This window comes from Lagenorhynchus albirostris, chromosome 13, assembly GCF_949774975.1.
Source record: "Lagenorhynchus albirostris chromosome 13, mLagAlb1.1, whole genome shotgun sequence".
Lineage (NCBI taxonomy): Eukaryota > Metazoa > Chordata > Mammalia > Artiodactyla > Delphinidae > Lagenorhynchus > Lagenorhynchus albirostris.
This window is the reverse complement of record NC_083107.1, coordinates 29,112,364-29,132,897: the sequence shown is the minus strand read 5'-3', so window position 1 is coordinate 29,132,897 and position 20,534 is coordinate 29,112,364. Positions and strand designations below refer to the sequence as shown.

General features: G+C 54.6%; 2 protein-coding genes across 3 annotated transcripts in view; one reads left to right on the top strand and one right to left on the bottom strand.

The window, feature by feature from the left end:
* Positions 1-4,626: 4,626 nt before the first annotated feature.
* On the top strand, positions 4,627-9,933 carry ANKRD53 (ankyrin repeat domain 53). Its single transcript, XM_060168949.1, has 6 exons — positions 4,627-4,799; positions 4,967-5,105; positions 5,442-5,641; positions 6,937-7,101; positions 7,476-7,596; positions 9,214-9,933. The coding sequence occupies exons 1-6, from the start codon at positions 4,627-4,629 to the stop codon at positions 9,931-9,933; spliced, it is 1,518 nt and encodes a 505-aa protein (XP_060024932.1).
* Positions 9,934-12,689: 2,756 nt separating this feature from the next.
* TEX261 (testis expressed 261) overlaps positions 12,690-20,534 on the bottom strand; it is a 31,078-nt gene continuing 23,233 nt past the window's right edge. Inside the window, exons 1-6 of one of the 2 annotated variants that reach the window (XM_060169687.1) lie at positions 18,798-18,966; positions 17,832-17,911; positions 16,283-16,436; positions 14,365-14,432; positions 13,580-13,682; positions 12,690-13,316 (exon numbers count right to left, since the gene is read on the bottom strand). In XM_060169687.1, the coding sequence (XP_060025670.1) occupies positions 13,201-13,316; positions 13,580-13,682; positions 14,365-14,432; positions 16,283-16,436; positions 17,832-17,911; positions 18,798-18,867 (591 nt within the window). In that variant the 5' untranslated portion in view covers positions 18,868-18,966 and the 3' untranslated portion in view covers positions 12,690-13,200. Of the gene's footprint in view, positions 13,317-13,579; positions 13,683-14,364; positions 14,433-16,282; positions 16,437-17,831; positions 17,912-18,797; positions 18,967-20,534 lie in introns of those variants that run through there. The other variant, XM_060169686.1, reaches the window with a different exon arrangement.

The following is a 20,534-nucleotide window of genomic DNA, read 5'->3' as shown; positions in this document are numbered from 1 at the left end:
TGTATGTCTCATAATTTTTTGTTGAGAACTGGACTTTTTAAGTAATATATTGTAGCAACTGTGGATACTGATTTTCCCGCCCCCTTCTCCAAGGTTTGTTTGTTGTTGTTTTCTTGTTTATTCATTTAGTGACTTGGATGGAATATTTTAGTGAAGTATTCTTCCCCATCAATGTGAAGCCTCTGATATGACTGCTAAGAGGATGCAGCTCTGGATATATGCAGGTAACTCTGGGATGGCAGTAGTTTTAGCAGGACTCTCTCAGACTGTCTCTTTCCCTGAGTCCTCTGTTAAACTGGCTGTCTCTGCTGGTATCATACTCGACTTTTAGGCTCCACTAATTGTCAGCTTATTGCTCTATTGTCAACAATGCCCTAGGACATAAATTGCTCTAGGGTCCGATTCAATTAAACTTGGGTCCCTTTGTGAAGGTAGTTTTTAAAGCCATTCTTTGAGGTTTGTTCTGACCCCAGGAGGGCTCTTCTAAGATTTCTCTTTCCCTGGTTCTCTCTGGTAAACTAGCTGGCCTACAGCTTGTTGTTTTTAATTGCTTACCACCAGAATCTCCATTGTTTTCAGAGCACTCTTAAGTTTGAATGTCCCCATGCTCTGTTCCAAATAAAGTCAGTGATTTTTTTTTTTGTGGGTTTGTGGCTTGTGGGATCTTAGTTCCCGGAGCAGGGATCGAACCTGTGCCCCCTGCAGTGGAAGCATGGAGCCCTAACCACTGGACTGCCAAGGAATTCCCTAAAGTCAGTGGTTTAGGGAAGAGCTTCGGAGCTCTTAGTTTTTACGGATTGACTGGGCATAATCTCTGAGTCTCTGTTGAGGAGCTGAGGGCAAGGACAGTGGCTCATATCTCTCAGAATGACATCCGGCTTTGAGAGCAGGGTTCTGGGCACTGGTGGTAGCCTCTGATCCTGTCGATGGACATTTAGGTTGCCAGTAAGCCTCTCCCAACACAGAACCCCTGCCCCATGAGCATGTCAGCTGGGACAAGGGTGATCAGTATTCTCAGAATGCCATGCCTGAAATGAAGCCTCTGCCCTGTTGGTGAGGGCTGGGTGAAGGAAGGGAGCCCCAATCTTTTGGCTACACTCACCAGGAATTTAGCCTCTACAACTTGGAGCAGAGAAAGGAGGCATTGGTGAGATGCCGGCAGCCTGCTCCTCTCAGTGAGATACCATATCTCTTGACTGGGAGCTGAGGGGAAAAGGAACCCCATTTTCTTGGCCACACTCACCTGGATCAGAGCTTCAGTCATTGCTCTGAGATGGAGAGAGAGGAGGGAGGGAGCAGGTTGTAGCTTAAGTGCCACAGACTCTCACTGTTCTCGCTGAGATTTAGTAGATTTTCTTGAATACGTTTCTTCATTTGCTGTATGCCCTTAGGAAAATTTCCAGAGACTTTTACAATTGATTTGCAAAATAATCTTTACCAGTTACGGTAGGACAGTGGGTCAACAGAGCGCCTCATGCTACCATTCCAGAAGTGGAAGCTGGGCATAGGGATTTGAGACAAACTCACTCTAGCTCTCAGCAGTTCAAGAGACATTAGAATTACATTTTAGATCCCTTCTGGGGTTGTTAGAATTAAGCATGATACTCAGGTGCTAGCCTGATTAAATCATCTCCCTGTTACTGAAAGCTTCATGATAACCTCCAATCTCTGAGACACTCGGTGGTGGGTTGAAAACACCAGCCCAGCTAAGGTTCTGCTGATCCTTTGGAATTGCTCTGAGGCTGAAGCAAAGGATTCATTCAGATTTGACGCCTTCATTGAGAGTACTAGGGAGAACAGATAAGAAAATGGGCACACAAATCTGAAAGAGGCCTCGCTCTGTGACCTTCTTTCCTCAGGGGTTCCTGTCCTGAACAGACTCCACCTCCATGCTCACAATGTAATAGGCACCCAGATTCCTGTCTTTCTCCAAATCTGGTCTCAAGAGGCAGGCATTCCCTCTCCTACCTCTTAGGACCTGTCTTCCAAGCTTCCTTTCTACCGCAGATGGGAGTGTTTACCCCATCAAGGTAGCATTATTCCTCCCTCCCACAACTACAGCTCAAACTACCTCAAAATCAGTCAGCCCTGTTTCCTATGCCATTACCACCACAGCCAGAAACCAGACCCATCACTCGAGGACTTCAAGTGCTTGCAGCCAAGATCCCCTGTCCTACGACCATTCTCAGACAATGTGCTAGCACCGGCCAGGCACAGTGAGAGTGCCAGCCTCCTCCTGCCCTAGCCCGAGTGTGCCGCTGCTCAAACCAACCAGTCCTGGCGTCCAAAGCACACCCACCCCTTAGGAACTGGTCCCAATGTCCTCTGGGGTTCCACAGTGCCCTGGCCCACACAGCATCCTCCAGGGACCACCCCACCGGTCCCAATAACTTGTTCCTATGGAGAATTTAACCTCAGGAAGTTTTTACTAGTCGGGCTCCAGTTAAAAGCGATAGAAGCAATCCGAACTAGCTTAAGCTTCGGAAGGATCTCGGAGCGGCTTCGGGAGCAACGAGGAGAGGCCTTGGGCATGGGACCGGGGTGCGGAGACGGCGGGCTCTGAGGTCCTGCCTCCGCTTCTCTCTGGGTTTGCCTCTTCCCTCTGCCTTCCCTCACCCTTGCCTGGAGGCTGTCAGACCAGTTGTTCAGGAGATATACCCTCACCATCCCCTTCCAGAGAGGAAATCCACCCGCTCTGGGCACTTTCTGCCCTCTGCCCTCCCCGTGGTCTGGCTTCTGTTTTTCCATCAGGCACTGTCTGCCCAGCCGCATGGCTCTAGCTCTGGCCAAGGGGTCTTTAGGGTAAAAGCCATCCTCTCCTCCCATCTCCTCCTGCCTCCCTCTGTGACCTTCTTTCCTCAGGATCATCGGCAGCCTCTGGCCTCCTCAGGAAGAGGACTGAGGCAGGAATGCCTCAAAGTCCTTCTCAACCCTGGCCGCATGTGACAATCACCTAGAGAAATTCACAAAACGCCAATTGCTCAGGCTCTAAACCAGATCAATTAGTTGACCCTTGAACAACGTGGGGGTCAATCCTCACCTAACGTAGAGTTGGCCTTGCATAAACGCGGTTCCTCCTTATCCGCAGATTCAACCAACCAGGGACCATGTAGCATTTACTATTGAAAAATATGCACGTATGAATGAACCCGCGTTGCGCAGTTCAAACCCGCGTTGTTCTAGGGTCAACTTGTAATTTGAATCGCTAGGCACAAGTCCCCCACATTGATATGCACCCCCCACCGCCAGGTGATTCCAATGTACAGCCAGGGTTGCAACCACCGCTATAGAGACCGCAAGATACCCCAGGTGAAGATAAAGAGCGTTTACTTGAAGAGGTCCTGAGATACACCCTCCGACCCCTAACACAGACATAAGGTCTTGCTGCCATTGTTTGGATCCTCATATTCCAAAAGCAACAGCCCAAAGAATCCCTCAGCTTCCAGGAAATCCTCAAAATCTGTCCCTGCAAAGCACTGTCACTTTATCTTACTTTGAAGCCAGTTGCTAAGGCCCCACCTGGGGCAAATATCCAGTAGGAGTTGCTGGTTTTCAAAGTGCTCAGGAGGGATGCTGACTCCTTCTGACCACCGGGATTGGAAGGCAAGTGGGCTACAAAAGGAGGTTTCCCTGGAAAGGGGGAGAGGTCCTTCTGGTTGGAGAATCTGCATTTTTGTCTCTCCTTGCAGGTCACTGTGGTCATAAGAGACCCTCTCCCCTCCATCATAGACCTTCCCAGTGCAAACACTGGGAAGTCCGGTGCAGAAGGAAGAAGGTCGTTAGAAGTGGGTGGTGTGGCCAGATAAGCCTAGAGTCGACCCTGGGGCCTCAGTAGCCCTCTAATAAGCTTGGGGTCTGTTTCCCCTGAGAAGGGGTGAAAATGTGGATGGTTCAGTAACACTAACACTGATTCAAGCAACACTTATTGCTTGGCTACTTGACCAAAGTCACGCGGCTGATTTACAGTGCACCTGTTTCGCTTCAGGTGGAAGTGTAAGGGAATAGAAAACCTTGCTGGAGGGCAGTTTGGAAACGTATATCAACAGCTAAAAAATGTTCATTCCCTTTCACTTAGTAATTCTACTCCCAGGAATCCATCCCAAGAAAACAACCAGAAGTGAGCCATTTAGTTTTCTGCAGCACATGTGAAATTGACAGCGCACCCATCACGATGTTGGGCTCTGGTTGCGTCATAATACACGTTTAGGATGTGGACTGACAATGGAAGCTGGCTCATAATTTAGCGCTGAAAGAAAAGAGGCACAAAAACGTATACAATATGCATACGCATAGAGTAATAGACCGTGATTTCTGTGGGTGGTGGGATTGATTTTTAATATCTTCATTGTCCTTTCTGTTTGGTACAATCAGCACTTAACCAATTTTATAATCATAAACAAGAGGTACGCGCCTTTCAGTGTGGGGTGTGTGCGATGTCGGGTCTCCAGGACGACTGGGCCGCGGGGGTGGGGTGGCAGGCTGGGCGGCGCCGGGGCCGAGGAGGCGAGCGGGACCGACACCGCGACCCTCGCCCGAAAGCGCCCGCCTGATCCCCGGAGCGCGAGCTGGAACCTCGGCGGGCGGGCGGCACCCCGCAGGCGGCGGCGCCTCTCAGGGGTCGTCCCCATGCAGCTGGCGGAGAAGGTGTCAGCCAGGTGCGGCGACTCGGCGGCCCGGCGGCCCAGGTGGGCCTGGGAGCGGGTGTGCGGGCGTCGGGGCGCGGGAAACCGCTCGGGCCTCCCGGAGCGGCCGGGCGTGGAGCGGCGGGGGTCGGCCGGATCACGCTCGCCTCCTGAGCGGTGCCCGGGGCCTTCGACGACGGTCGCGTCCCCATTGCCCTGCCGCGCAGCGCGCCCTGGCCCGGCCTCCAGAAAGGCCTACGTGCACGTGGGGGCCTGGCCCGCGCGGGCCCCGCAGGCCGCCGCTGCCCGGCTCACTCCCGCCTTCCTCCCCGCGCCTGCTCTAGCTCCGTGAGTCTCGCCGAGGTGTGGGACCAGAGGGCGATCGGGAGCTACCACGAGCTGTTCGCGGCCTCGTTGGGCAACCTGGAATGGTTGCGGTTCTGTCTAAATCGGCACCGGGGGAAAATCCTGGCCGATGACAAGGTAAGGCCTCGGAGCTCAGGGGCGGGGACCGAAGTCGTCTCCACCCCACAGAGAGCTCCGTACGTAGTAGTTACCTGGCGAAGAGTGACAGTGGAGCATCCGGAGATGTCCTTTTCTGGGTAGATGGTCCTAATTCACCTTCCGACCGTCTGGAAGGCCATCTTGGGGGAGCGAGGAAGGGTGAGCGATACGGGAGTGGGAAAGGGGTACGTGCGATTCCCCGGGGGCACAGAGAAGAGGGGGAGGGTAACCCCAAGAAATTGCTCTCTAGGTTAGGTTGTGGGCCCTGGGTGCCAGTCCTGCTCAGCCTCTTCCCGCCTCCTCTGGCCCCCACAGGGTTTCACTGCCATCCACTTTGCAGCCCAGAGCGGCAAGCTTGCATGCCTGCGGGTCTTGGTAGAGGAGCACAAGTTTCCCGCGGACCTGCCCACCAACAATGGCCAGACACCTCTACACCTTGTCATCCGCAGTGACAACAAGACCACGGCCCTGCCCTGCATTCACTATCTGATTAAGCAAGGGGCGGCCCTCAACACGTGAGTCCAGCCTATGAGGGGAGAGTGGCTTGGAGCCTGGGCAGATAAGAACCCCACTTCCAGGCAGGCAGATCCAAGCAGGACAGGCAGAGGGGCTGTGGGGTGACAAGGATTGATTCCCACATGAACAGTCAGAGAGCCCACATGGTGTCGTGGTTAAGAGATTTTGGGAGAGGACAGACCTAGTTCGTGTCCCAGCTTTGCTACCTGCTACCAGACAGAAAAACCTCAGGCAAGTCACTCAACCCTAAGCCTCAGTGCTCTGGTTCCCAAACCTGTCTGTACACTGGAATCACCTGGGGAGCTTCAAAAATACCAATGCCTGTGTTCCAATCCAAAGGCTGTCATTTAACTGGTCTGAGGTGTGGCCTGGACTCTGGAAGGCTCAAAAGATCCCCAGCTATTTCCCATTTGCAGCAGAGTTTGGGAACTACTTGCCTCAGTGTCTTCAACTGAAATTTGGGGGGATGACAGTGCCTATCACGTGAGACTATTGTGATAATTGAGAAAATGCATGGAAAGTGCATGGATGGCATATAGGAGACTGCATTCATTCAAAATACTTATTCAGCATGTAATGTGCTAAGCGCTGGGCCAGAGCTGAGGAATACAATGGTGAACATACAGCAATGGTCCCTGCCCTCGTAAAGCTGATATACTAGCGCAGGAGCAGACAGCCAATTAGCAAACTAATGAATGAACAAAATGACAGAGTGTGGTAAGTGGTTATGAAGGATATAAACAGGGTGGTGGGGTGGTGAGTAAAGCGGGCAGGGAGAGGATCTATTTGGGAAGAGCAGTTACCCCTAAGGAGAGAATGGAGAGGTGAGCCAGCCTAGCAAAGCCAAGGAAAAGTGTTCCAGGCAGAGGTGTAAAGGCCATGCTGGGAGAGAGTGGGGCAAGGTCAGAGGGCAAAGTTGGGGAGGAAGCAGGGCCCCGGCCATGCAGGCCTTGTAGGCCATGGCTAGGTGTGGGGAAGGGGCAGGAGGGCTGAGTGGTTTAAGAGGAGATGAGGTTAGTGGTCTCTGAGCTCCAGCCAACCAGCTCTCCTTCTAGCATTTCCTCACGGTCACACACCCCATAATCAGACTTTTGCTGTTCATTTAGTACAAACCCTCCTTCTACAGTTGAAGAAACTGAGGTACAGAGAGGAGAAGGGACATGCCAGGGTCACCCAGTGGACTGGTGGCAGAGCAGGCCTGGAAGCTGGTTGGCTCACCTATCTGACAGGCAGATGCCCTTGGTCCTTCCTTTCTGCCCTCCTCCCACCCCCACCCCGGCGGGGCCCTCCACAGTCAGACATGCAACGGCTCCACACCCCTGCACCTGGCAGCCTGCGAGGGCCTGCTGAGCTGTGTGAAGGTCCTGGTGCAGAAAGGTGCCAATGTTCATGCCCAAGATGCCATGGGCTGCAAGCCCATCGACTACTGCAAAATATGGAACCACCGCATCTGTGCCCGGTGAGGCTGTGAGAACCAACCCTGCCTGTCACCCTTCCCCAGGGCCCTCACCCAGAGCTGAGCATGTAAGAGGAGGGTCTGGGGATGAGCCTGCAGAGGGCGCCTCTCCCCAAGATGCTATTCCCAGGGCTGTCCACCGGGCCTCACCCCTGGGGTTTAGCACTGCCGTGAGGCCCCAACTCCTCGGCAGGGGGGTGGTGATCCATCAGACGCTTTAGCCAGAGGGGCCTCGGGCAGTGGGGATGGGTCATCTTGCTCATCTCACCTCTGGCAGCTCTGCCCACTCCCACCCAGGCCCTCAGCAGCAGCCAGTCTTCCCTGCCCAGGGCGAAGCTCAGTCACTGGGGAATGACACGCCCCCGCCTCGGCACCAGGTTCTTGAAGGATGCCATGTGGAAACAGGACAAGAAGGACTTTGCCCATGAGATGGGGAAACTGAAGAGGCTCAAGAACCAGCTGGCCCTCATGGAGGAGGACTACCTGACTGAGTATCAAGTAAGGGGTAGGGCCAGTAGGACGGGCAGCGGCACCGGCCATCCAGGCATGTGAGCAGAGGAGGCAGGGACCCACATGCACAGTTGGTTAGAAGAGTGGCTAGAAGTGGTCCCATCCAGAAGGAGCCTCCCTCACCCCCTCCTCTGAGGAGGAGGGCCCCAGGAGGGTGCCGAAGGGATGATGCTCAAGAGGACGCTTTAAAGGTGGGCAGCAGTTGGCCACATGAAGAATCGGGAAAGGACTAACCTGGTAGAAGGAACAGAGAGCCCTGCGGAGGGGCATAGGGGCACATGAGAGCGTGGAGTTTGTCAAGAAGTGCAAATTCAGTACAGCCAGGGGATCAGATGTGACCTGGAGACTGACAAGCTAGAGACCCGGCAGGGGCCCAGATCAATGTCAGACCTCAGCTGGGACAGACAAGGAGAATAAAGGATTTTAAGCAGGTATAACTACACAGGATGTAAGAACCAGAAAACCCCAAAAGAAGATGCTGGGACTCCTAAGCGGATCCGGGAGTTGGGAGGGCTTCGGGGCTGGCAAAACCCGGTACTCCAGCTCTGTTCCAGCTGCATTCCTCGCCAAACTGCCCTGTCCTACCCTCTGTTGTCAGTGTCACCCAGCCTTCACAGTCATGTATGTATCCAGAGGAGGCAAAGCCCATCTGTTCCCGTGGCTCTAAGATTTCCCAGAAGCCCCTTGAAGATCTCCCCTTATCTCTTATTGGCCTCAGCTGGACCATGTGTCCATTCTTGTTCCAATCCCTAGAGCTAAAAGAAAGCCATGTGTTGACTGACTTAGGTCTGGGGCGAGGCTGATGGAATTACTATGATTGGCTTAGCCTAATCAGAGCCTACATCTGAAGCTGGGTCAATCTCCAAACCACCTGACTGCTAGCGACAGTCTGGCAAGTGAGACACTGAGATGGGGAGAGGGGAAGGGATCGGTTCTGTGACGAGTTGAAGGTTCAGCTCTAGAGGAGGCAAGGACAGAGAGCATCACCCCCTAGCCTGGAGAGCCAGCCAAAACTGTCTCTCTCCCTACACTGACCACTCAAGGCCCACCACTTCCAAGAAGCCTGCCCAGATTAGCTCCATCCAGTTCCTAGCCTTCCAAACTTTTCTGCTTTCTCCTTCCAGGGTCAAGGATAAGTCTTCATCACTCATTTGCCTTTTTCCCCATCAACCCAGAGACTCTCTTAGGGCAGGACATGTCTCCACCATCAGACTGGGAACTCCTTTAGTGGGGGTGGAGGCTGGTCTCCCCCATTAAGACTCAAGTTTTTCCATAGGGCAGGGACTGTGTCTCCCCCCTCAAGTTGGAGACCTCACCTAGGGCAGAGGCTGTGTCTCCATCAGATTGGAGGTCTCTCCTATGGGAAAGGCTCTGTCTGTCCCATGAGCCCAGGGGCCCCCTCCAGGCAGTGGCTGTCTCCCCAACAGAACAAGGGCTCCCACAGGCAGGGGTTTCTCTCATCAGACTCCGGGCTCCCCGGAGGCAGGAAGGTATCTACTCAGTCAGGAACCTGAGGTTTCCAGGGCCGCAGCCACAGGGCCCCCTTCCACAGAAGCACACGGGGGGCAGCCCTCCAGAACTACCTTGTGCCTTCTGATGTTGCAGAAAGAGCACCAAATTCTGAGAGAAGCTGCTTTCAAGAAGTGGCTCCATCGCAAGCTGCCGCCCCAAGGCCCATGCCCGAGCCGCGACACTCAGGGAGAGCCCCATCCTCCACCCCAGGCCACCGTGCTCTCCAAGACCCCCAGGCACGGGGCACTGCGGCCTCCCAAGAGCTTCTACCCCTCCCAAGAGGCGCGCCTGCGGCAGGCACTGCAGCCCAGTCAGCCCTCGGTGATGCCTATACCCACCTGCAAGCAGCTCATGGTCAGGCGGCCCAAGGTGTGGAATCTCAGCAACAGCCCTGTCAGGTCCCCCGCCGCCCAGATTGGCTACCCGCAGGGCACCCGCCTGGGCGTGCATCCCGACCCCAGGCCGGAGCACGACTTCCGCTGCTTCCTCGAGGTGAGGTCCGACGGGCACGGCGGTGCGCTCCTGCGCACGGTGGCCGGCAACCAGGTGGCGCCTGTGCCCCGACTGCCTTTAGAGGTGATAATCCGTGAGCTGTACCCGTCGCTGCAGCCGTGCAGGATGAAGGTACCCCAGGGCTTCTGTTCTGTCACCATAAGAGAGGTGCCCCGGAAGCGGCGCCTGGGCGATGGCACCTTCTGGACCGACACTCTGAGCATGAACCTGCGAGAGACGTTTGACGAAGGCTTCCTGGCAGCCGTGCGAGCCCATCAAGGGCTCCCCACTCTGCCCTCCCCCAAACCACCCCCCACTTAAACTTATTTTGGTAGCCTCCCGACTGGAGGCTGCCCAGTGAAGGCTGAGGTGTGGTGATTCTGTATGGATGGGGAGGAAGGGGAGTGCCCACAGGCTGCCCACCCCCAAGCTCAAGGATTGGAGCCCCCTCCCCGACAAAACCCAGCTCCCAGGTCTCCCTTCTCTCCACAAAGGAATCTCTTGGACCCCCCAGGAGATCCAAGTTAGGGCAGTAGTCCAAGGCTCAGAGTGGGGATCCTCCTCTATCCTGGGCCTTACCATTGTAAAAGTGACACCTTGGTGTCCCCATTTCCCTTCCTCACACCCAACAGCTCACCAGGGACAAGGATTCCAGGATGACGGACCACTGGGAAATTCTGCCTCTTGTTCATATTAAGTCCTTCCTGCTGCAGGTTCTAAGCCTCACTCTGCATCTCCAGAACAGGGAGGAAGAGAGCTAATATGTCACCCTGCCATTGGCTTCCCTGCCACTATGGGCTGCCATCCTTCATTCCCAGCTGCCACTGGGGTTTCTGCAGCACAGAGAGGCACAGGCAGCCTTTCTGGAGAAGGTAGGGAGGACCTATGGCTTCAGTTTGAGACTGAAAGCACTTGTACTTTCTCCAGGAAGCTATCCTGGGTCCCCTGCTATCCCCTGTACACACCACTACAAATCATTCATTAAACAAACATTTATTGAGTACTTTCTATGTGCCAGGTGCCAAGCTAGGCACGGTTGATACAAAAACTGAAGGACGATTCCTGCCCTCAAGGAGCTTACAGTCTAATGGGGAGATAAACCAGTAAGCAGGCAAGTAAGCCCAGAGTGATCTGTGTGGTGTGCTGGAGGGAGAGGGGACATTCAAAGTTCCTTGGAGGAAGTGAAATCTAAGTTGAGAACTGACAGAGAAGGTACTCAGGCGAGCAGAAGGGAATTAAAGTGGCATCTCTGGATACAGGAGGCTGAAAATCAGAATGCAAGGTGGCAAGTGATGAGGCCAGATGCGAGCGAGAGCTGGGACACCACGAGCCTCACGAGCCATGCTCAGGGGTCTGGACTTTATCCTGACGGGGGGAGCCGTGGAAGGTTGTAAGCCAGGGAGTGACTAGATCAACCGTGCATTAGAAAGACAACTCTGGCTGTGGGATAGAGAAGCAGAAGGAGGCTGTCACAATAATCCAGGTGAAAGGTGCTGACAGAGGGAGTGGCTCAAATCAAGAGATGTTAAGAAGGTAAACTTGACAGTTGTTAGAGATTGGATGTCAGGGCAGAAAGAGAAAGCAGGTTTCTGGTCGGGCTCCTGAGTGATCTTGGGGCCAAGGCAGGTACCCAGAAAAGGCAGGTTGCAAAGGGTGGCACCAAGTGCCATCTGGGCCATGAGAGTTGCCTGTGTGCCCAAAGGCAGCAGAACTGTGGTTCAGAGGACCGAGAGGGATGCTGGGGCTGGCTGTCGGCTCTCAATTCCTTGAAACCATCAGCACGGATGGGCTCCTCCAGGGAACACACGACCGAACCCTGAGAAACCCCACTGCGCGGGGGGTGAGTGGAGGGGCCTGCACAGGACCCGGAAAGGAGCAGCCCGAGAGGGAGAACCAGCCACAGAAGTGCTTGGGACGCTGGGGGGACGAGCCCTGCCCGATGCTGCACAAATCCAGAAAGAGGAGATACGAAGAGGGTCCGCTGGACTTAGCACACGGCCACTGGCAGCCCCCAGAACACTGGCAGTGGAGCGAATGGAGGGCAAAGCCACACCACTGGGGTGAGAAACAAAGAAATGGACAGCAACGGAGGGCAAGGCCAGCTGCTGGCCAGCAGTCAGGACACTGGCCTCCAGTGTCCTCCACCTTGTCCTCCCTTGTCTGCATAGGACAAAAGGGCCTGGCCATCTCAGTGCCACTGAGAGAAGGCCCAAATGTACTGCTCCTCCCCAGGAAAGGGGAAGGCTGGGATTTTTAAGAGAACGGGAATGCTAGACCCAAGGAAATGAAGGGCTACGGCGGGACTTGAGGCAGGACGTAGAGGTAAGATCTTCAAGCACAGAGGTCTTCCCTGTGGCTGAAAGGTACCACATGTGTGCAGTCCATCTCTGCACCTGTCTGCTTTGCTGTGAGGTACAGGACATGTCCGGTGATGGCTCTCGTGGGGACTTCATTCGCATAGGTACTGCTGAGTACTTGTAAGGCACTGTAGTTGGAACGCAAGGTCAACAAATGCGGGCCTGTGCCCAGGACCTGGCCTGCCTTTTTAGAAGACTGATCACCTCCCCAGGAGCCAAGAGCACTCAGAAGAGAGGGCCAGCCCTTGTGTGCTCTTAGAGTGACAAAGAGCTTCTCTCACCAGCCCTGTTTCTTACAAAACAGGCTGTAGCCCAGGCCGCCAAGAAGCCAGTTTTTAATGTTTCTCCTCGAGCCTGAGATAGAATTCAGCCAGAAACCGCTCTCTTCCCTAGGCGAAGACTCATAAATAGGACACTGTACATGTTCTCCTGCAAAATCTAACCCCGTCCCACACCATCCCCTCTCTGCCCCCAGTCTGACAGTCACGGAGCCCTGAGGAAAGAAGAGATGGAAGGAGAGAGAAGGGCGTTAAGAAAGGCCACATCCATCCCCACTCCCCCGCCTCCCACTCCAGGCTCGGCTCCTCATCTCTGTCCCCTTCCCACTAAGGGCCACAAGAACAGTCCCTTCGGAAAGGCAAGACCCAAACCCAGAAAAGGAGCCCCTGGCGCAGAAAAGCCAGTCCAGGCGGAAGGTCAGCAGAAGAAAGGAAGATGAACTTTCAGGGTATTAAGGCAAACAGGGCCACCTAGAATCTTTATTCAAACGGGAATCAGCACTTGGACAGAAATCACAGTTCAACAGCAGAACTTTCTCTTGCAAGTGCTAAGCCACAGCCCCTCCCCATGGCCATCTGCCCATAGCAGTTATCACTGTCTGCTCTCCAGCTTCACGGCCCCTGCCCTGCCTGCCCCGGCTGAGCCAGAACTCCGGACCCATCACAGGAAGGGGCGGGAGGGCCACAGGAGCTCAGCTCTGCACACCTAGGTGGGCCACGGCCTCCTGGCTAAGCAGGCACCGCATCCTCCCTGGCGCCCTCTGAGGTCTCAGCCTCCGGCAGCATCACATCTGAGCCTCCTGAGGACGGTGGGGATAGGGGCTTCCGGGGGAGTCGAGGGAAGGAGGGCCAGCGCTGGGGGAAGGTGCCTTCCAGCTCCCGGCACCCACCTACTGCAGAGGCCCAGGGGCCTGACTCTCCTGATCTTGCCCCAGCATCCCCTCCACAGAAGTTCAGTACATCTTCTGCCGACTGGGTAGAATGGCCTCTTTGATGAAGGAGAAGACAACCAGGATCCCTAAGCGTTTGCCCCGCTTGCCTTTGGTGAAGTAATTGGAGACCACGTCATCTGTGGAGACACAGGCAGGGAGATGAGAGTGTGTGTGTGAGTGTGTGTGTGAGTGTGTGTGTGTGTATGTGTGTGTGTGTGTGTGCGCGCGCAGGGAGATGAGAGTGTGTGTGTGTGTGTGTGTGTGTGTGTGTGTGTGAACACAGCTCTGCCCACCCAGAGTCCAAGTGTCTCCATCACAGGGCGGGCTCCAGCTCCCCCAGCAACTCAGGCCTTGCTGGCGTCCTCCCACCATGCCTCCCACCTTACAAACCCCTTCTCACCTCCAGGCTGCATGGTGGAGGGCAGGACGTTCTCCCCAGCCGACAGTGACACAAAGAACGCAAACGGGATTATCCACAGACAGAAAGTGAAATAGGCCAGGACCTGGCAACAGAGACACTGAGATGAGGGTACCCCTGGAGATGCCAAGGCTGGGCCAGGTGTGCTCACCATGTATCTTAGAGAGGCGGTCAAGCGTACCCCACACTTGATCTCTGAAGGGGACCAGGGCCCGGGAAGCAGAGACAGGACACCCCCAGACATGGAGAAAATTCAGTGGGGAAAGGTGGAGACCAAAGATGACTGTGTGCCCACAATCCCCAAATCGTGGTCACTAGGACAAGCAACTCCTCTGAACCAAAGGAGGCAGATGGAGGGCAAAACCATGAATGACCCATGTTCCCTAGAGAAGCGACCTTGTTCTTCCCCAGGGGTTCAAACTGGAGTAGCAGGATTCAGGGTTGTGGCCCACCCCTGCCCTGTGAGGTCTGCGTCAGACCAGGCCACCCACCGCCCCTTCATGACCTTAGGATGCTAGGCTGGGATGCTGGCGTCCCCAAAGGACTCACTGGGAGACAGCAGTGTCCTCCCCACCGCAGCCAAAGGGGTCCCTGCTTCTCATCCTCACTGCTTTCTAAAATCACCTATACCATTTTTTTTAAAAAATGTGTCATCCCTGAATAAACTCAGTTTCAAATCATAGTCAAGTTCACAAAGAAATCACGCAAGTCCCTTTTACTCGCTCTGTCCCGGTTAGTAGTTTGATGACGTACTGAATACTTCTTACCTCTGAGAAGGGATAATATTCCTCTGCAAAAAACTGAAACGCTAGGTAATGATTCACCACCACTAGCCCTGTTGAGGGAATGAAGAGTCATTTATTCTGGGGTGGATAACATACAGCAGACTTTCAACCTTCACAAGGCCCCGGAGGTTGGAAGCCGACGCTTAGTCCTGACCTCACACCCAGCTCAGAGCATGGCTCCGTGCCAAGCGCACTACTCTCCAGAACCCAGTTTCCCGTCTGTGAGAACGGAAGAACGAGCCCCCACCCCACCTGCCCGCTGCAGAGGGCACTCATGAATCCAATTAGAAGTAGGTAAAACACTCTTTGAATATTATAAGAATGAGACTCCAGCGCTACACACTCCAGAGCATGGTGCCAGTTGACCTGGTCTTTAGCAGCCATGAGTCCTGAAGAGCGCTCCGCAGGGCTGTGTGGAAGGGTGTCACGGGCGTGCAGAGCACACGCTCCCAAGGAGTCCACTCCAGTCGGGGCAGCAGGGAGGAGGCTCTCGCTCCTCAGGAATGAAAGGGCACAGTTTGCTAGACGGTTTGCAGTGCAATCTTAGGGTTCCTCAAAATTCTGGGGGAGGGGTCCGTCCTCAGGATAAGGTTCACTGGTGTGAACTGGTATGTTCTGGATCCCACCACCTCCTTAGCATGCAGCCAAATTCAGAGAGAGATCCCGGGGACTCGCTGCTCCGAGACAGGCATTCCTGCCGGTTCCCACGGTGAGGTGAAGGGCAGGCACCAGAACAAGGCATCCCCTCACACCCAACACCCTCACATACACCTCACAGCCAACTGCCACGAATCTGTCCTCTTTTCTCCTCTCTTGCCTCTCCCCTTCTAAGGCAGACAACCACAGCTCTGCCGCTCCTAGCCGCGCTCTAGGGCGAGGGCATACTGGAAGACAGGATGGTACCTGACACCCACAGATCTTCAGAAAAACTCTCCCAGGCACCTTGAGGGCAAGTCAGGGGAGTGACAAAGGGAAGCCAAGGGAGCTCCCCAAGGGGTGGGGGGATTGGGGAGCACCCTCCCCCCCCGGGAAGACGCAAGAGGAGCCTGGTCTCCAGGGAAGGATCCTCACACCAATCCCCGCAGAACAAATCCTTTGGTGGAATCACACCAAGGCACTCAGTCCTGGCTTTAACACTGTGCCCTCCTTGTGAGTAACAGTCTCTTTCCAGATTCTCTCACAGAAACAGAAAAGCAGCTCTAAGAAACCCCAATCAATCTGATATCTTGACCAAAGGCTACGATGACCAGTAATGACTAAAGGGAGAAAAGGCAATCCCGGTAACCAGATACTGTCTAGAACCTTTTCCGAGAATAACTATAGCATCTATGTGCCAAATGAGTCTCCTAAACATCACTGAACAGATGGAGAAGCTAAGGCCAGAGAGGGGAAATGACTCCCTGGGGTCAGAAACTGGTGGCAGAGCAAAGGCAGGAAGGCCACGGTCCTCCAAACTGGGTCTGTCAACCCCAAGGCAGCTGTCTGCAGGGACCCCCAGAGTCCCAGGAGGCTCGTCTTAATCACGACTTTGGGCCAGAGGACTGGATGGGGAGCTGCCTGCAGGCCAGGGAAAGGCTTTGGGCTTTTCCTGGCCAAGTGGTTTCTTAGGGGCTATAACTGCTCAGCCAACCCACCTCTTTTCCCTTCTCAAACCCTTTGTCAAACTTACCTCCCTAGGAAAGCCCTCCCTTTCTGAGTATCCCAGCCCCCGAAATTCTAGTCATTAGAGCCAATGCGGGCCCTAGGCTCCTCATGTGTGAGAACCCCAGCCTCCAATCAGCCTGGTCCCCTGGAGGACCTCAGTGGTTTGCCTCTTTTCTTTATATCCCCTTCAGTGCCCTAGACTGAGCTGGGCACGTCCAACCAACTCAGTTGCCTCCCCAACTATGTCCCCTCTCACCGCACGACAGGATGAAGTTAGGCGAGGTCAGCATGATGAAGGGGAAGGTCTGGAGGAGGCCAAAGTAGACAAGGTTGGTGAAGAGGCCCACACCAATCATGTAGGTGGGGAAGCGCTCAAAAACGTAGAGGCCAATCAGCACAGCTGTGGAGAACTGAAAACAACCAGAGGCACACAGTGCGGGGAGCTTCTTCCAGGCAGCCTTTCTGGACTCACTAACCCCCAGCCTACTCAGGGCAACACTCTGTTCATGTTTCAGTCTCTCCTTGTTTCACAGCCACAGTTCTGACCTCCCCAGCTAGTCTCTCAGCTCCCAAAGGGCAGCACTTTTCAATCTCAAAGTTTGTTTGACAGCAATCCACAGTAAGAAAAATAGTTTACACTGTGACCCCAACACATGTACATATACATGATCAAAGTTCAGATTTCAATTCTAGTCTTTCCCGTTCCTTTTTTTTTTGTGGTACGCGGGCCTCTCACTGTTGTGGCCTCTCCTGTTGTGGAGCACAGGCTCCGGACGCGCAGGCTCAGCGGCCATGGCTCACGGGCCCAGCCGCTCCACGGCATGTGGGATCTTCCCGGACTGGGGCACGAACCTATGTCCCCTGCATCGGCAGGCAGACTCCCAACCACTGCGCCACCAGGGAAGCCCTCCTTTTTTTTTTTTTTAATGCTGATAATGATCTACTGAATTGATTGCACAACCCAATAATGAATCCTTCCTGCAGTTTGAAAAACATTGTTCTGAAGGACTTATAGCTGTCAGTGCTCAACAAAAGGCAGGCAGTTGGTTGAATGAAGGTCTAATTCCTGTACCAACACTCATGAGCTGGGCCTCTGAACCCAGAGCTGAGAGCTATGGTCTTGTCTCCACCACTAACTCCCTACCCCAGGCCATGCGCAAAGTGGAAGTGGCTTTTGACAGCAGGTGACTTGAGAGGCACTGGGCTCGTCCTGTCCAAACGTGCCCCCAGACCCTCCCCAGCCTTTCCTGCAGCTGCAGAAATCTATCCACCAGCAGTCACTCCTGTGGCTTGGACATCAACGGCAAGGATTGTGTCTTCAGGAAGAGAATCCTTCCACGAGCCCTGAGCAGGGCAGGGCCTGGGGCAGGGAAGGTGTCTCCCTCTTAGACCAAGTCACTTGATCCAGTTAGAAAGAGGGCAAAGAACAAGTACTCAAAACTGTCCTTAAGGTTCCTCTCAGTTCTAAATGCTGTAAGCAGAGCAAGGGGCTAAGACCCCTGAAGGTGGTCAAACAAAGGCAAAGCCACAGCCCTGTCAACAGAGAATGGGCACTCAGCTCTCGCCTTAAGGAACCAAGAACGAGGCCCGCAGTGAAGCGATGCCACTTGGGGAAGGAGGCCAGGGAAGACATAGGCCCAGGAGAGCAGACCCAGGGGGACAAGGTACAGGGCAGGGAGGTAGGGGGTGGTACCCTCAGGAAACAGCAAGGACACAGGTCTCATCACCCAGGCCAAACTTTCCCCACTTCCTCCTTCTGAGGCAGGGCAAGAGTGAGAGGGATCCTGGGGAAAACTGCCACTTACCCAGATCATGTATTTTATGATCCTGCTGGTGGCCACTGTGTATTCTTCTATCAATTCTGCCAGGTAATAGAGTCCGGCCGCTGGCGGGGGGAAGCAAGCAGGGAGAACATTAACCAGTGTCACTCCCACCATGCTGATCACCCCTCTCTCTGCAGCTGGATTCCACTCAACCTTTCATGATTCCATTAGGTAAGAAACAAACCAAACAATCCGTGTGTTACCCTCCCAAGTCGGAAGTAAAACTCTGTCAGGGCAACTAAGGAGAGATTTCATAAAAGTGAATGGAAACCTGTATCTGATGCCTCCGCACAAACCTAACCTCTGGCCCATAAAAGGGAATTTCTTTCGCTCATTCAGTAAATATTCGCTGGCATTTAGCATGCGCCAGCTGCTGGGCTGAGAGCTGAGTACAGCACGAGACAGACGAGGTCCCTTCCCTGACCAGCTTTGCGGGGGTGCGGGGGTGTTGAGTGGGAAGGGGAGTCAGACGATCCCAGTAGGACAAGTCAAACCCCATAAGGAGTGCTTCCCGGAGGAGGTGAAGTCTCAGCTGAGATCAAGAGTAGGAACTAGCCAAAAAGGGAAAGGCCGTCAAAGTCAGAGTGGGAAGCACCAAGGGCCCGAGGTGCAAGGGCGGGGGTAGGTGTCTGGGAAAAGTTCGGTGCGGCCGGCCCCGCGACGGAGGGCGCGGCAGCGGTTGGCCATGCGCGGGCAAGGGGCACTTGAGTCAGCCTCCCCTGGGCACCGCTGGGGCGGACTCTGTGACTCCTGGAAGGAGCCGAGGTCAGGCTAGGCTACTGGGGTCAGGAGGAGGGGCAGGACCAGGCGGGGCAGGAAGGGGGATGCGAAGGCCGGAAGGAACGGGCGGGGGTCTCCCGGCTCTCTCCGGCGCCCTCGTGATGCGACCCCCGGCGAGCACAGATGCCGGAGCTGGAGCCCGCGCGGCCCGGGGTCGCGCACTCTCACCGACGGCCAGCGTGATGAAGGCCACCTGGATGAAAAGCGACAGCCAGCTCAGCACATACATGAACCACATGGCGCCCCCGCCCCGGCCGCCCGCCAGCCCGCCGGGACGGGCCTGCGCGCTCGGGCTCCGGCAACACGGAGTCGCCGCCACCGCCGCCGCGTCCCCGCCCCGCGGACGGTCGTGCGCCGCCGCCGAGAGCAGCCCGGCCCGAGCACCGCCCCCAGCTGGGTCCGGACTAGCGCCGCCCGCCGGCGCGGAGGGCCAACCGCTGCTGCCCAGACCGGCGCGCGCCCGCGGACCGCCGGGCTCCCGAGGATGCAAAGAGGGGGCCGGTCGGCAATGCAACCACGGGGAGGCGGGACGGTCCTGAGGCGCGTGGACGCAGCGCTAGTACCGGAGCTTGGAACGTAGCCACCGGCCCCTCCCTGTGCACTCCTGCGCCAGCCTGGAGTTGCCCAGGGCTTTCTTTTACTCCCGCAGGTAACAGGAACAAAACTGTTGAGTGCCTAACGTGTGCCAGGCACTATGCTAAAAGCTAGGCTGTAGGTTCATGATGGAAATTAATCCGATGATGTAGATCAATTTATGGATGGGAAGCCAGGGCCTAGGAAGGTTACTTTGCCTCAGGTTATTGTACATCTAGGAAGAGGCACAGGTAGGAATTGGGGCACCTTTGATTAGTCATCCTCAAGCCTAACTCTCCCTCTCTGTTGACTTCGCCCATTAGGCGCTGAATGCATTTACTACACCTCTGGAAGAGCTAACTGAGGGGCCCCAAGGAGCAGGGCAGCCCTTGTCAAGAAGTTCCCCATCTGGTGGCCGAGACAGGCATGCCAAAATAATGTATAACGGGCCCCTGGTATGTTTCTTATCTCAGAATTTTTTCATGTATAAAAATAAATAAATATTCCTCAGAAAAATTAAACATAGGATTACCATGCTATCAAGAAATAAAGAAGCCCTTATGTATTTTTTAATCGTGGTAAACTATACATAACACAAAATTTACCATTTGAACCATTTAAAATGTACAGATCAGGGCTTCCCTGGTGGCGCAGTGGTTGAGAGTCCGCCTGCCGATGCAGGGGACACGGGTTCGTGCCCTGGTCTGGGAAGATCCCACGTGCCGCGGAGCGGCTGGGCCCGTGAGCCATAGGCCGCTGGGCTTGCGCGTCCGGAGCCTGTGCTCCGCAATGGGAGAGGCCACAACAGTGAGAGGCCCGCGTACGGCAAAAAAAAAAAAAAAAAAAAAAAAAAAAAAAAACACATAAGATTACAAAGCAAAGAAATTACACTGAAATACAGATATCAAAAAGTTTTGTAGAAAACTGTGTGATATAATAATATATATGTTTCTTTATTAAAGCCTAACATAGCCCAATCTAACAGAAAGTCTAATAACTACCTCCCAGTGACATAATAAGAAACATATATTTGGTCTCTGCCCCCAGTTCCTGACACAGAACTCCTAAATTCCTCGGAATTTCCTGGGTGATAGGAGCATCTTCTGTTCTAATGAGGTGACTCTTGGTGGGTCCTGGTTAGCTTCAGTAAGGGGGCTGGTCACCAGATTGGAAGCTTGGAACTGTTTCTTCTTTGGCCACACTGCGTGACTCGTGGGATGTTAGTTCCCCGACCAGGGATCGAACCTGGGCCATCAGCAGTGAGAGCGAGGATTCCTAATCACTGGACCATCAGGGAATGCCCTAGAAGCTTGGAACTTTCAATCCTACCCT

Bases quoted from the DNA above. Each gene is read 5' to 3' on its own strand.
- ANKRD53 (XM_060168949.1), top strand. From the start codon at position 4,627: ATGCAGCTGGCGGAGAAGGTGTCAGCCAGGTGCGGCGACTCGGCGGCC. The intron at 5,106-5,441 runs GTAAGGCCTCGG...TGGCCCCCACAG, and splicing joins AAATCCTGGCCGATGACAAG to GGTTTCACTGCCATCCACTT. The intron at 7,102-7,475 runs GTGAGGCTGTGA...CCTCGGCACCAG, and splicing joins AACCACCGCATCTGTGCCCG to GTTCTTGAAGGATGCCATGT.